We start from the raw sequence: 14,992 nt of genomic DNA, 5'->3' as shown, positions 1-14,992 counted from the left end.
GTGCAGCTGCCCTGAAGGGTGGAGGGATTCGCTGGAGCTGCTTATCAGAGCTGTGATTGTGATATGAGGAGAGCCGGGGAGGGGGGGTATCTGAGCCCCACCCCCATGCGTGAGATCAAAGGAAAGGAGTGCACATGCTATGTGAAGGAGCCAGAAATCCCGGCTTTGACCCAGAGTTCTGTAAGACACAGAGAGGCTAAGTGACTTGCAGACAGACACGCAGGGAGCCTGTAGCAAAGCAGGGAACTAAACCCATGGACCCCACGTCCAAGGTCAGCACCATACCACTGGGCAGGTTCTGTGCAGCACCCAGCGCAGTGGGGTCCTGATCTGGCCTGGGGCGACTCCAATTCGAATTACATGCTGTAAAGTGTCTGAAGCAGGGGCTGTTTTTATGTCATGTCCGTACAGCCCCTGGCACGACGGGCCCAGTGAGTGCCACTGCAGGGTACAGCACAGTAAGGATTAATACACAGAGCCCAGCATTTCCCACTCTTCCTCTGCTCTGTGGTGTAACCCACCTGCGTGGCTTTCTCTTCAAAGGGTCCCGCTAGTTCCCAGCACCAAGACGTCCGAGTTGGTCAAGCCAGAGGATGCTGTGCCAAGGGGAGGGGGTAGTGACAGACAGTGCTCGCAGGCGTGTGGTTGCCCCGCCGCAGTGTGTGTCTGCCCATCTCTGAGCGGGGCACCTCGCTCTAGCTCCCGCTCTCATTGGTTCATCTTCAGGTTTGGTCCTTTTTTCAAATGTGATTGTTTGTGTGATTGTAGCCATTAATGGACTTACAGCTTTCAGCCATCATCCACCTGTCCATCCCCAGGCATACTCTCTTTCTCTCCCCATAGAATCTATCTATCCATCCCCATGCACCCCTCTCATCTAATCTATCTAGCCCCGTACACCCATCTAATCTATCTATCTATCTACCTATCCATCCCCATACATCCCTTTTTCTAGCTATCCGCATATAACCCCTCTATTTAATCTATCCCCATATATCCCCTCTATCTATCCATCCCCATACATTCCTCTATCTATCCTCATGCACCCCTGTATCTATCACCATACATCTATCTAGCTAACTGTCCATTCCCAAGCACTCTGCTCATCTAATCTATCTATCTATCCCCATACACTCCTCTATCTATCCCCATATACCCCCATCTAATGTATCTATTGATCTATCGCCATACACCCCATCTAATCTATCTATCTCCTTGGTACCTAGGCACTAGCATCAGAGCACCAGGTCTCCTTGTGCAGAGCATCCCCGTGGATACAGCAGTGTAACCTTTCCTAGCGCCGCAGTGCCCCCTGCTGGCCAGTTCCCCCCCCACTGCGGGGCCCATCATTTATGCCTTTTTTTTTCTAACCCACCGGGTTTCCTGGTTTATTTTGTTTAATTTCAGGGCAACGAGTGAGGTGCTGGGGGCTAAGGCCCTGCCCCCCCACAGCGGTGCTGGACGGGCCTGGAAATGGCTCCGGGCAAAAGTGGAACGCCCATCGGGGTGAGACCTGTGCTGTTGGGGTACGTGTAGCTTGTTGGGTGCAGGGTGGTTGTAGCCACGTTGGTCCCAAGATATTAGAGAGCCAAGGTGGGTGAGGTCACAGCGCCCAGCCGCCCAGTACACCACTGTGGGGCCCTGGGGCCAGCACTGACAGCCAGGGGAGCACGCCCCCTACTGAGCCCTGCACCCCACTGCCCGCAGCACAGCGCCCCCTAATGACAACATCCCTTCTCTGCAGATGTATTTAAAGCCTGATGACAGAGCCTAGCTCCCCCTCATCCAGAACGAGGCCAGCCTGGGGCTTGGTAGAGTGGAATCACTGTCTGCTTCGTTTGATAACGAATCCCCCCCTGTTTACACATTGCCCATCGGTCTGCCATATGCCCAACGTTCCTGCGTGGGGGGGGGAGCGTATGGGCTTCTGGCACGGAGAGTCGCCAGATGGGTTCCCACCCACGAGGCTGCAGCAAGGACACCATCAAACTAATGCAGGCCACTTGGGATCTACATTGCTCACAAAGCCCCAGGGTGTCACTAGGGGGTGTTGCAGGGAGTGGGGAGATGGTGCTCTCCCTTGGCACTCAGCGCTGACCCCAATGTCCCGGGTGATTATCCCGTAAACTGGCTGGGACTGGCTGGATGAGGCATGCACGGAGGTTCCTGGTCTTTGACTGGATGGATGCAGACGTCGTAACAAGCCCCGGCAAATAGCAACGCTGCAGGGGCTTCTCTGCCTCCAGGGACCCAATTCTGCTGCAGCGAACCCACAGATCCTACAGCAACATTAATTGATCCCAGTGCCATGGGACACCTGTCACTCCTACACTCTGCCCCTGCACAGAGCCTCACTGCCTTGCTCTGTCATTGGATTCACTCCACCACTGCCCACTGCCTCCCGTTGGCGCGTCCAGGGAAGGGGGCATCTTGTAGCCAGCTTCACTGTCTCATGTCCGAGACTGTCCTGGCTCCCCCCGTCCCTGGCTTCAAATGGGGCTCCTGGACAGTGCAGGGAGCGTGCCCTGTAAACCAGTTAGCACTGGTGGGGAGCCATTGTGGGGAGCGCTGTAGAGCAAGTGGAGCAGCTGCAGATCAGTCCCGGCAGGGCAGGGAGAAAAAAAACAGCCAACCAACCAGACAAAAGATAGGTGATTAGCAGCAGGAAAATGATGAATTCTGTGGTGGAAATGCTCTGTCTTGTGGTATCTTGGAGAACGGCCCAATACCACAGCTGTGCAGCCCAGAGGGCGGAGGGGAGGGCTGCATGGCATCATGCCTCACACCACTCTGCTAGAATTCTTTGCGGGATCAATACACATGTGGACAAGGATGATCCAGTCAGTGGATATAGCATGCTTGTGTAACACTGAAAGACTGGTCGACGGCAGGCGGAATCGAACTTGGGATCTCTCGAGCTAAATGCATGAGCCTCTCCTGCGTGAGCTAAAAGCCATGGCCCTTAGCTAAGGCTGTAGAGAAGACTCATTCATCTCTCTCTAAGTGGTCTCGGTGCCACTAGACAGGACAGAATACCACACCCAGGGCACGTGTGGGTTACACTTGGACTTGCAGAAGGCCTTTGACAAGGTCCCTCAGCTAAGGTGCTCAAGCAAAGTAAGCTGTGATGGGATAAGTAAGAAGATCCTCTCATGGATTGGTAACTGGTTAAAAGACAGGAAACAAAGGGTAGGAATAAACGGTCAGTTTTGACAATGGAGATGAGTAAATAGCAGGGTCTGTGCTGGGACCAGCGTTGTTTAACATTTCTATTCATGATCTGGAAAAAGGGGTGAACAGGGAGATGGCAGTTGGGAGATGATATAAAATTACCCAAAACGGTTAAGTCCAAAGCTGATTGCAAAGAGTTACAAAGGGATCTCACAAACCTGGGTGACGAGGCAACAAAATGGCAGATGAAATTCAGTGTTGAGCAGTTTAAAGTAACACACAATGGAGAACGAAAGCCCCACTGTACATACAAAGTGAGGGGGTCTAAATTAGCTGCTACCACGCAAGAAAGAGATTTTGGAGCCATCGCGGATACTTCTCTGAAAACATCCATTCAGTGGGCAGTGGCCGTCGAAGAAGCGAACGCAATGTTGGGAACCATTAGCAAAGGGATAGAAAATAAGCGAGGAAATGTCGCAACGCCACGATATAAATCCATGGTCCAGCCACATCTTGAATACTGGGTGCAGCTCTGGTCACCCCGTCTCAAAGAAGATATGTTGAATTGGGACAGGTGCAGAGAAGGGCAACAGATATGATCAGGTTTCAGAGTAGCAGCCATGTTAGTCTGTATTCGCAAAAAGAAAAGGAGTACTTGTGGCACCTTAGAGATGAACAAATTTATTTGAGCATAAGCTTTCGTGAGCTACAGCTCACTTCATTGGAAGCATTCGGTGGAAAATCCTATTAACAAAATTTCTATTAACAAACATGCAAGTATCCCTTTTCACAGCAGACTGACTAGCTATCTGTGAAAAGCGATACCTGTATGTTTGTTAACATCACTTATCGCTTTTCATAGCCTCCCAGGTAGCTACTAACTGTGCTGTGACATTAACAAATATACAAATAGAAAAGGAGGACTTGTGGCACCTTAGAGACGAACAGATTTATTTGAGCATAAGCTTTCGTGAGCTACAGCTCACTTCATCGGATGCATTCGGGGGAAAATGATCAGGGGGGTGGAACAGCTTCCGTAGGAGGCGAGATTAAAAAGAGTGGGACCGTTCAGTATAGACAAGAGCTGACCGAGGGGGGATATCGACGCAGGGGACTATAGAATCAGGAATGGGGTGGAGAGGTTGAATATTTGCCCCTTCACCTAACACAAGAACCAGGGGTCACTGGACGACATTAACAAGCGAACGGGATGGGCTTCTCCGCCAAGCGCTGGGACTGGGCTTGGAGCAGACCCTGGCCGGGTCCATCAATGGCTGCCAGCCGAGGAGGCCGGGTCGGTGCCCTGGCTGCCAGCAGCCCTGCCCGTCCCCAGCTAAGGCGCCCGCCCAGGGCCATCACCATGGCCCAGCCTGGCCCATCATCATGGCCCAGCCTGGCCCTTCCACGCCTCTGATCCTGATGTGGAGCCCCTGCTCCTGCCAGCACTCAAGATGGCGTCCCGTTGCCTCCGTGCCCAATGTTGTCTTTCTTTGCCATCAATCAAGATGGCGTCTCTCCCCGGGCTTCGCGTGCCCTTTGCGCCGCCCGCACTCAAGATGGCAGATCGATCTTCCCGGGGAAACCTGTGACAGTGCGCGGTGACTGACAGGGCGCGTCGACGCAATCAACAGGCCGCTTGGAAAGATCGACAGCTCCATCAGCCAGTCAATTGGCAATGCGTCTAACTGCACCGCCTTCTTCCGGCGTCAGGCGGGCTTCTGGCCTGGCGAAGACCAATGAGAGTGGAGGGCGCGACCGGAGTGACGGGGCGCCGCGCCAATGGGGCGGAAACGGAAGGAACACTCTGTCGCCGCCGGGAGGAGGACAAGGCGCGCGGGAGTCGGAGCCGGAGCGCGGCACCACGAGGTGAGAGCGGCCGGACGGGGCGGTCACGTGAGCCCGGGGCTTGGCCTGCGGCCTGGTCGGGACCCGGGATCGGGTAGGGGGGCCCCGGACCGCGTCTCTCCCCGCCCGGTCCTGCGGGGCTGCCCCATGGGGGGGCGCGGAGGCGGGGGGCCGGGGCCGGGGCCGGGGCGGAGGGAGGAGGCCGGTCCCGGGGGGGGGCCTGTTGTGGGCGATGATCTGGGGTCTCCAAGGCAGCGCCCCCCCCCGCGGCCCCCCCCGCTCTGTGTCCCCGGTGTCGGGGTGGCTGGGCTCGATCCGCGACAGGAGCAGCGGTCGGGGGGGGACAAGTTCTGTGCAAGAGATTCCTCCCCCAGCCCTGCCGGTGCCCCCCGATCCCGCCCCGCCGCCCCCTGCCCCCCCCAGCCCTGCCGGTGCCCCCCGATCCCGCCCCCTGCCCCCCCCAGCCCTGCCGGTGCCCCCCGATCCCGCCCCCCCGCCCCCTGCCCCCCCAGCCCTGCCGGTGCCCCCCGTTCCCGCCCCCCCGCCCCCTGCCCCCCCAGCCCTGCCGGTGCCCCCCCGTTCCCGACCTGCCGCCCCTGCTGCCCCCTGCCCCCCCCCAGCCCTGCCGGTGCCCCCCGATCCCGCCCCGCCGCCCCCTGCCCCCCCAGCCCTGCCGGTGCCCCCCGATCCCGCCCCGCCGCCCCCTGCCCCCCCAGCCCTGCGGGTGCCCCCCGATCCCGCCCCGCCGCCCCCTGCCCCCCCAGCCCTGCCGGTGCCCCCCGATCCCGCCCCGCCGCCCGGTGCCCCCCGATCCCACCCCGCCGCCCCTGCTGCCCCCCCGAGCCCTGCCGGTGGCCCCCCCGAGCCCTGCCGGTGGCCCCCCCGAGCCCTGCCGGTGGCCCTCGATCCCGACGCACAGCCCCCCCTGCTAGCCCAGCCCTGAGCTTCCTCCCCACCTCTACCAGTGCCCCTCAATCCTGACCCGCAGCTCTTGATACCTCAGCCCCGGGCTCTCCCCAGCTCTGGCAGTGCCCCTCAATCCCCACCTGCAGCCTCCTCCTAGCCCAGCTTTGGCTCCCCACCGGCTCTGTGGGGTTTCCTCAGTCCTGACCCGCAGCCCCCTGCTACCCCAGCCCTGTTGTGCCCGTCAGTGCGGACCCGCAGCCGCTGAGCGCGTCTGTTTCTCGCAGAATGGCTGAGCAGGACGTGGAGAACGAGCTGCTGGATTATGAGGAGGACGAGGAGCCCCAGGTGGTGGCGGATGCGGTGCCCCCTCCAGCAAAGAAGGACGTGAAAGGCTCCTATGTGTCCATCCACAGCTCGGGCTTCCGGGATTTCCTGCTCAAACCTGAGCTACTGCGAGCCATCGTGGACTGTGGCTTTGAGCACCCGTCTGAAGGTAGGAGCGGAGCCGAGGCCCCCGGCCCCCAGGAGCGCAACCCCCTTGCCAGCCCGCCTGGGAGGAGCTGCGGGCGGGGGCCGTAGAGAGCGGCGCTGCCTGGTGAGAGCTGCGGGGGGACGGGGGCGTTGGCAAGGGAGTGAGATCTCGAGATCTGCCCTGCCAAGTGGGGGAAGCAGGGGCTCAGCAGGGGGCGCTCTCCCCTGCAGTCAGTGCTGGCTCCAGTGCGGCACTAGGGGGCGCTGTGCTGCAGGGAGTGGGGTGGGGCTCAGCAGGGGGCGCTCTCCCCTGGCAGTCAGTGCTGGTCCCAGTGGGCACTAGGGGCCACTGTGCCCCTGGGAGAGGGGTGGGGCTCAGTAGGGGGTGCTGACCCTAATGCCCCAGAGCAGGAGGGGGGGTGGGGTTTAGTGGGTTAGAGCAGGGGGCTGGGAGTCAGGACTCCTGGGTTCTATCCCCAGCTCTACCTCGTTCTGCTGTGCCCCATGTAACGGCTGTGCGTCCGCCCTTGCTCCCACAGTGCAGCACGAATGCATCCCGCAGGCCATCCTGGGCATGGATGTGCTGTGCCAGGCCAAGTCGGGCATGGGCAAGACGGCCGTCTTCGTGCTGGCCACGCTGCAGCAGATCGAGCCGGTGGATGGACAGGTACAGGGTGGGGGCGGGGGCGGGTGTGGGTGTCCGTGTGTGTCGCTGGGCTGGGCTGTGGGATTTGCTGGGGAGAGGAGCAGGCATGCCTCCCCGGCCCCCTCGCCTCTCTCTGCCCCACTCCCCATGGGAAGGGCCCCGGGGTCACTCACATGGCTGTGCTGTGGGGTAGACTTGGCAAGGAGAACATGGCACCAGGTGCTTCAGAGGGAATGAGCAGAGCAGGGCAATTCGCGAGTGATCCATTCCTTGTCCGCCAGTCGCAGGTTTAGGGACACCCACTGCGTCCTTGACCATCTTGGCTCATAGCTGTTGCTGCACCTATACTGCAGGAACTCAACTCATTCTTTTCTGAGCCCACGTATACTTTTGGCCACCTCTTGCCTGCGCTGTGGCTCGTTAAGCAAATGAAGATCCACACGTGTTTCACAGCGAAGGGGGTTAACCCTGGAATGGAAGCCAGGGCAGGGCTGGATGCTCCGTGTTCGATCCTTGCACGCGAGCCGCCTTGGGGAAGGTGCCTTAGCCTGATGCACTGTTGGGCTCGGTACAAGGGTGAGCGGAGGCCAGTCCCTGGCCGTGCTACAGGAGGTTGGGTTAGATGTGCCCTTCTGGCCTGCCACTCCTGGGAAGTAGATCCCTGGGAGGCTGGTTCTGGGCCTGCCCCTGTGGGGGGACTTTGGGGTGCCGCTGACGCAGTGGGAGAATCCAGTGTGGCCAGAGCCGTGTGTTTCTCTGGCCCAGGCTAGCCTAAGAGTCCGGGACAGGCTGCTGCTGAGAACCATCCCTTCTGCCTTCAAATCTGACTATGGGCTGGGGGGGGTCACACTGGGCTGTGGGGATGGCGCCACCCCAGCGATGCTGGAGGGATCCCTGGAGCAGGTAGGGACCGGGCAGCAGCAGGGAGAGTGCTGTGGTGCTGATCCGAGAGCTGGCGAACTCACTGCATATGAGCGCCCTGAAGCGCGGCCCTGGGCTGTCGTTGACCCAGCCAGATGTGCCTCAGGAGCCTGCTGCCCCCCAGCACTGCAGGGAGCATGGTGCTTTGCCCACTCCTGGCTGGGGGTGGGCCTGCCTGGGCACTGCTGCCATGTGTCTGGATCTCCAGTGGCTCCGCTACCTCGGGGGGCTGGCTCGGAGCCGCCAGTCTGGCACTGGGCTGGTGCTGGGATACTCCCTGTGGGCTGGATCCTGCCCTGGGACAGCCTCCCAGCGGGCCGTAGCCACGTGGGGCTGGCAGCCACCGAACTCTGCTCCGCTGAGCCCGGGCCACTGGGGGCCACGGCCTGCCCCGGATCCATGCGCCAGAGCGATCCTGGCTGGCAGCGGGGCCTGTCCCTGCTGTTGTAGCATTAGCAGCATGGACCCTTGGTGCTCTGGATTAGTCCGGTCTTCAGCGGGTGGGGGGAACTCTGAAAGCTCAGGGGAAGGGGCAAAGATGGGGGCACCTGTTCTCCAGGATTTGTGGGAGGTGGCAGCTATCCCTGAGGGGGTGGGGGCGTTGGGCTGTATCCCGGGGGGGCAGGGCATGGTCTCTACTGGGGTGACTCGTGTCTTCCCCCTCCCCCCCCAGGTGTCGGTGCTGGTGATGTGCCACACGCGGGAGTTGGCATTCCAGATCAGCAAGGAGTACGAACGCTTCTCCAAGTACATGCCCAGTGTCAAGGTGAGCTTGGCCCCCCCGGCGTCGAGAGGAACTCCCTCCCCCGCATCTCTGGTGCCCCCCCGTGGAGCCACGAGTGTTGTTCAGCCTGGCTCAAGTGAGTGAGGAGTGTGGGGAGTATCCCCCCTTCCAGGAGGCTAGACCTTGGAGACACAGCCCCACCCCCCACAGCGTAAGCCCCCCAGCAGCTGCCTGTATGACTGTGTTGAGGGCCTGAAACTTGGAAGCTGCAAGGGTGGGTCTCCGTCTCCTCCGTGCTCATGTGGGAGACCCAGAGAGTGGCTAGGGGTGGGTCAGGACTCCCGGGTTCTCTCCCGGCTCCGGGAGTCAGGACTCCTGGGTTCTAGTCTAGGCCCTGCCACTAAACTGCCCTTGGACAAGTCCTGTCCCCCCTGCCTCAGTTTCCCCCCAGTGGGAGTGGAGGGACGCCCCCCTAGCCCCAGGCCTGCCTGGTGCTGGGGGTTTGCTGCCTGGCCACTGACCCGGCTGTTCCCCTGGCCGCCTGCAGGTGGGGGTGTTCTTCGGGGGCCTGTCCATCAAGAAGGATGAGGAGGTGCTGAAGAAGAACTGCCCCCACATCGTGGTGGGGACCCCGGGGCGCATCCTGGCCCTGGTGCGCAACAAGAGCCTCAACCTGCGAAGCGTCAAGCACTTTGTGCTGGACGAGTGCGACAAGATGCTGGAGCAGCTTGGTGAGATGGGGTGGGGGGCGCTAGGGGGTGCTGGGGCATGGGTGTGTGTGTGGGGGGATCCCCAGAGCGTCCCAACCTGCCTGGGGTACCTGAGGCCTAGGGGCTGTTTGCATCATCTGTCAGGACTCCTGGGTTCTAATCCAAGCCTTGGGAGGGGAGGGGAGCCTAGTGGTTAGACCTGGGGAGTGGTGGGTACGGCCCCTGGGTTCGATCCCCGCTCCCCTCCCGGCGCTGGGAATACATGACAGGGTCTGAACCTTCTCCAGCTGCCTGGGTGGCGAGCGTCTCTTTTCTCTGGGTCAGGGATGGCGCCAACTGGTTCTGCCCTAGGGATCCTGCCAGCATCAGGCCTGGAGCTGCCCAGTCCTGGGGCCCAGCTGTGTGTCCCTGGGTCCTGCTGGTCTGAAGGCCAGGCCGGTGTGTCTGGGGTGTGACCCCGGGGCGGGGGGGTGCAGACACCTGGCTGGTGGGGAGGCTGACTGCAGGGGAGTGGGATCAGACAGTCTGGGATTAAGTCACCAGCTGCAGGGAGCGACTTGTGGGGGAGGCTGGAGCTTTGACCCCAGCACGCTGGTTCTGGGCCTCGTTCCCAGGGCTGGACCTCTGGGGGTCAAACACGAGTGCCCCCCCCCCGCGAGCCTCCCCCCAGCTGTCTCCAGTGCAGTGACCCCTCCCTCCCCCAGACATGCGGCGGGACGTGCAGGAGATCTTCCGGCTGACGCCCCACGAGAAGCAGTGCATGATGTTCAGCGCCACTCTGAGCAAGGAGATCCGGCCGGTGTGCCGCAAGTTCATGCAGGATGTGAGTCCCTGGCCCGGCCCGTCACCCCTCGCCGCCTACCCCCCAGCCCATCACCCCTCATGGGCCTGCCCCTCGGCCCTGCCCCCCCAGCCCATCACCCCTGCCACCCAGCCTGCCCCGACCTCTCACCCCCCGGCCCATCACCCCTCGTGGGCCTGCCCCCCCCGCCCATCACCCCTTGCCCCCCCGGCCCGTCACCCCTCGTGGGCCTGCCCCCGACCCCTCGCCCCCCCCGCTGCCCAGCCTGCCTCCCAGCCCGTCACCCCTCGTGGGCCTGCCCCTGGCCACTCACCCTCACCCGCCCCCCTGCCCCTCACCCCTCATGAACCTGTTCCCCTGCCCCTCACCCCTTGTGGGCCTGGTCCCTCCCCAGCCTGGCCAGGAAAGGTGCCCTCGATCCCCGGCTGGGCTCAGCGCTGAGCAGCCCTAAGCCTCCGGGTCTGGCCACCAGCAACTCACCCAGCACCTGCTGGCTTGATGAGGGCACCCAGCCAGGTCCCCTGCTCCGGGCAGGAGGCAGCATGGTGGGGGGGCCAGCTGGTCTGGGGTCTCTGGCCCCCTCATGCAGGGTCCCTGGGACCGCAACGTTGTGTGGGAGGGTCTGCTGTGGAAAAGCCTTCCCTCCACTCTGGCTGCTGCCCCAGGCCCTGGCACAGCGAGGTTTGGCAGCCCTATGCCCCTAGCACATCCATAGCCTGGGTGAGGCAGGCACTGCTGTGGGGGTCTTGCTGACCCATGCTGGAGGTGGAGCTTTGACTCCCTCTAGTGGCTGGGTGGTGTGGGGAGGGTAAGGGTCTACTACAGCTGCTGTGGAAGGGAGCTCCTCCCCCAGCTCAAGTGGTGGAGCCCCTGCTATCAGTGCTGGGTTCAAACCGGGAGTAGGGGGGTCGGCTCATGGAAGGCTGGGTTGAAGCCTCTTTGGCCGTGAGGGGGTGTCACTGAGCTGCTCCCTCCCCCCAGCCCATGGAGGTATTTGTGGATGACGAGACCAAGCTGACACTGCACGGCCTGCAGCAATACTACGTCAAGCTGAAGGACAGCGAGAAGAACCGCAAGCTCTTCGACCTGCTTGATGTGCTGGAGTTCAACCAGGTGTGTGTGGGGTGGGGGGGGGAAGGGACGCCTGGGTCCCATCCCCAACTCTGGGAGGGGAGTGTGGGATTGGGAGCCGGACCCCTGGGTTCTGGCTGTCAGTGGCTGGCTGTGACGCCAGGGCCAGGCTATGGATCCTTGCCAGAGCCACCCACAGCGCTAGGCCCCTGGGAGATCCAGGAGGGGGAGGAGCCCTGCTTGATTTGGGGGGGGAGTTAGAGCGTGCTCAGTCTCCTCTGGCTGCACTCTGTGTGTGGGGGGGGGGGTGGCGGCGGTGACACCCCCAGATGGGAGACCAGGGCAGGATGGGTCCTTTGGACTCCACTACAGAAGGGGTGAGGCCTGTGGATGGCTGGGCAGAGGGGGGCAGGAGCAGGATTGACCGGGGGGGGGGTCTGATCCCAGGCAAGATCCGGTCGGTGGGCCGGGCTGGGGTTGAACAGCTGGTGTCCTGTCCCCCCCCTTCACCTCCTGTGCTGATGGGGTGGGGGCAGGAAGGGGGTGGAGCTGTCTGCCGAGGTGGGGGGTGCTGCGTGCTAACCCTCCGCCCCTCCCCCAGGTGGTGATCTTTGTCAAGTCAGTGCAGCGCTGCATGGCCCTGGCCCAGCTGCTGGTGGAGCAGAACTTCCCGGCCATCGCCATCCACCGGGGCATGTCGCAGGAGGAGAGGTGGGTGCTGGGCACCGGAGGGGCAGGGCGGGGCCTGGCCCGGCCCGGGGAGTCTCGTTGACCTGATTTGTGCTGGCACCAGGCTCTGGGAGGGGAGCGAGGCCTAGTGGTTGGAGCATGGCTGGGGTCTCAGGTGTGATCCCCCCCCAGGCTGTCCCGCTACCAGCAGTTCAAGGATTTCCAGCGCCGCATCCTGGTGGCCACCAACTTGTTCGGGCGGGGGATGGACATCGAGCGTGTCAACATCGTCTTCAACTACGACATGCCCGAGGACTCGGACACCTACCTGCACCGGGTGAGCTCTGCCGCTGGGGAGAGCCAGGCCTGGCCTGGCACTCGGGGGGAGGGTTCTGACCCTGCTCCCACTGGCCCAGGGAGAGCCGTGCCCTGCCTGGCACCGGGGGGCCTGACCCTGTGGCTGCTGTCCCAGGCACACCATGGGCATCGGTGGGGAGCCTCATTGCCCACAGGCTCTGCCCAACACTGGGGGCCCAGCACCCCTGGACCAGCTACTACTCTGGTATCCACTGTTACTGGAGCAAGAGGCGCCCTGGCTGCCGGGCGGTATGGCCCTGGCTGCCCAGGGATGGGTTGATCTGGGCCTGTCGGGATGTGGGGTGCTCTTTGCCTGGCTCTTTAATCATCAGGCAGGGAGGGTGCTTGGCAAGTGGCCCCCTGCTGATACTCCCATAGGGTTGGGGGGGGACATGCCTGGGGGGCCTCAGAGCTGCCTTTGGACCCCCCCCAGCTGCATCACCCAGGGTGGGTCACAGAACCCCAGCCTCTCCTGGCCCCTTGCCCTCCCACACCTGCGCTGGGCTCCCGGTTGCAGGTTCCTAGGGGGAGGAGCTCCCAGGAGTCCAGTGCCCTGCCAGCCCCATAGTGTTCCTGTCACATGGTGCAGGTGGGCATGGCTCCCAGAGGCCCCTCCCCACTGACAGCCCTGCCTTGCTCATTGCAGGTGGCGCGTGCCGGGCGCTTCGGCACCAAGGGCCTGGCCATCACCTTCGTGTCGGACGAGGGCGACGCCAAGATCCTCAACGAGGTGCAGGATCGCTTTGAGGTGAACGTGGCAGAGCTGCCCGAGGAGATCGACATTTCCACGTACAGTACGTACCCGCCGGGGGCAGCCCTCGGCCCTTCGCCCTCCCTCCAGGGAGCAGCTGCGGTGCTTGGGCCCAAATCCTGTCTTTCTGGGGGACATCAAAGCTGGGGAGCCCCATGCCCTCAGGGTGCCCAGGTGCCATGGTGATGGGCCTGTAGATTAGACTCAGCTCGGGGTGGGGCCTCTCCTGATCTCTGATGCTTGTGGAAGGGCAGCACCCACTGACTTCCCCCCCCCCCGCCCCCCCCACGGCATTGCCCCCATGACTATAGAGGGAGGATTCTGGTGGCCACAGCGAAGAACTGAAAGGGGTGCGGGAGCCCTCTGCTGGTAGCAGTGGGATTAACAGCCTCTTTCTCTTGCAGTTGAACAGAGCCGATAACGGGATCGGACCCCCCTGCCCAGAACCAGCCTGGCTGCTCTTTTTAACCCTTTCTAAGTCAGATCACGGGTATTTCACTTTTTACACAGTTTTTAAACCTGTAGATGTGTGTGTAACAGTGTCTCAAATAAACTTTTTATTACCAAGTGCCTCTGGTGGGGGGTTTTAGCTTCCTGATGGGCTTAATGAGATTTTAATTTGTTTTGTGTGTAATGTCCCCCTGCACTGGAGGTTCTAATTAATTTGGTTTAAATGCCTTGTCTGATACTGTATATCTGGACTGGGCTGGAAAGCGGCTGCAGCTTTTCACAACAGCTGTGTCCCACCCCAGAGGTGGCTGAATCACACAGAGAGATGAAAAATGGTTTCAGAGGATTATATGTTCTGTCTCCCCATGGCACTGGGAGTCAGGACTCCTGGGTTCTATTCCAGCAACAAGGGGAAGTAGGGAGTTGTGTAGGCCCTACTCGCAGGAGGGGGATGCTATCCTATGAAGCAGATTGGGGGTTATGGTGGATAATCACTGAAGAAGAGCTCCCACGTCAATGCTGTAGCTAAAGGATGTGTGAAGAGGGGATGCTCAGGTAGGAGTAGGGAGGTTATTTTACTATATATCTGGCACTGGGCTGAGTGCCACTTAACTAGTGTCCAGTTCTGGTGTCCCCATTTCCAGATAGACGCTGATAATTGAAGAGAGGCCAGAAGGCCTGCAAGGATGGTGGAAGGATTCGCAAACCTGCCCTCTAGTGAGACTCCAGGAGCTCAATCTGGTTAGCAAAGAGACAGGGAAGGGATGACTTGGTCAGTCTATAGGGACTTTGATGATGGGCTCTTCAGTCTAGCAGCCAAAGGGCCAGAAGTGAGACCAAGTCATGCTGGAAATCAGCAGGGAGGGTAAATTAACCACTGGGACAGCTTCCCCAGGGTGTGGTGGATTCTCAGCACTGGCCTTTTCCCAATGAAGCTGGGATGTTCCACTCTCAATGGAGCAGGAATTAATCCAGGGAGGGCACGGGCCTGTTCTGCAGCTGGTTGGACTCAGAGGATCACAGTAGGCCCAGCTGCCCGTAGAACATGTAATCTAGAGGGGGCTGGGAGCAGCGGGGACTGGGAGTCAGGACTCCTGGGTTCTCTCCAGCTGCCCCACACGTGGCTCCTCAAAGCAGCTGTTTTTGTCACAAAACTTATTTTAATAACATTAAAAAGATCATTTTAAAAGTGTCACCAGTGAGACACAGACAGCCGAGCCCTGGGGGCTGCCGCTTGCCTCCTTCAGCTCAGGCCGTGCGGTACCGTCATCGAAGCCAAGGGCAGTGGCTGATGCTGCAGTCCCTGGGTGGAGGGTTTGTCACTGCTGGCTGGATTCATCTCCACTGCACGCACTCAGCCCAGCCCATCGTCGTACTGCAGGCGGGGACAGGGAACCGTTCGTACCACAGGGAAAGGTGCCCCCGGGGGGCCAGAGTACATTGCGCTGGAGCTGAGCGGCTGGCCGCTGCTATTGCTGGCAGTGCTTGGCTGCTTTCC

At 61.2% G+C, this 14,992-nt stretch overlaps 1 protein-coding gene across 4 annotated transcripts; it reads left to right on the top strand.

Moving 5' to 3' along the window:
• The first annotated feature begins 4,912 nt into the window (after positions 1-4,912).
• DDX39A (DExD-box helicase 39A) lies at positions 4,913-13,612 on the top strand. 4 transcript variants are annotated; one of them, XM_038378694.2, is made up of 11 exons: positions 4,934-5,037; positions 6,207-6,415; positions 6,933-7,060; positions 8,634-8,726; positions 9,232-9,415; positions 10,099-10,217; positions 11,178-11,309; positions 11,869-11,978; positions 12,129-12,273; positions 12,940-13,087; positions 13,449-13,612. In XM_038378694.2, exons 2-11 carry the CDS (start codon positions 6,208-6,210, stop codon positions 13,463-13,465), a joined length of 1,284 nt encoding a protein of 427 aa, XP_038234622.1. In that variant the 5' UTR covers positions 4,934-5,037; position 6,207; the 3' UTR covers positions 13,466-13,612. The 4 variants fall into 4 exon arrangements, with proteins under 4 accessions (XP_043362756.1, XP_043362755.1, XP_038234622.1 ...); XM_043506821.1 differs by lacking the exons at positions 12,940-13,087; positions 13,449-13,612 and adding an exon at positions 12,378-12,588 and having other exon boundaries at positions 4,913-5,059; positions 6,189-6,415; positions 12,129-12,320; XM_043506820.1 differs by lacking the exons at positions 12,940-13,087; positions 13,449-13,612 and adding an exon at positions 12,378-12,588 and having other exon boundaries at positions 4,932-5,037; positions 12,129-12,320.
• The last annotated feature ends 1,380 nt before the right edge of the window (positions 13,613-14,992 follow it).

Source organism: Dermochelys coriacea, chromosome 20 (genome assembly GCF_009764565.3).
Source record: "Dermochelys coriacea isolate rDerCor1 chromosome 20, rDerCor1.pri.v4, whole genome shotgun sequence".
Lineage (NCBI taxonomy): Eukaryota > Metazoa > Chordata > Testudines > Dermochelyidae > Dermochelys > Dermochelys coriacea.
This window is presented reverse-complemented; position numbering and strand designations above follow the sequence as displayed.

Bases quoted from the DNA above. Each gene is read 5' to 3' on its own strand.
- DDX39A (XM_043506821.1), top strand. From the start codon at position 6,208: ATGGCTGAGCAGGACGTGGAGAACGAGCTGCTGGATTATGAGGAGGAC. The intron at 6,416-6,932 runs GTAGGAGCGGAG...TTGCTCCCACAG, and splicing joins CTTTGAGCACCCGTCTGAAG to TGCAGCACGAATGCATCCCG. The intron at 12,321-12,377 runs GGAGGGTTCTGA...CTGCCTGGCACC, and splicing joins GCCTGGCCTGGCACTCGGGG to GGGGGGCCTGACCCTGTGGC.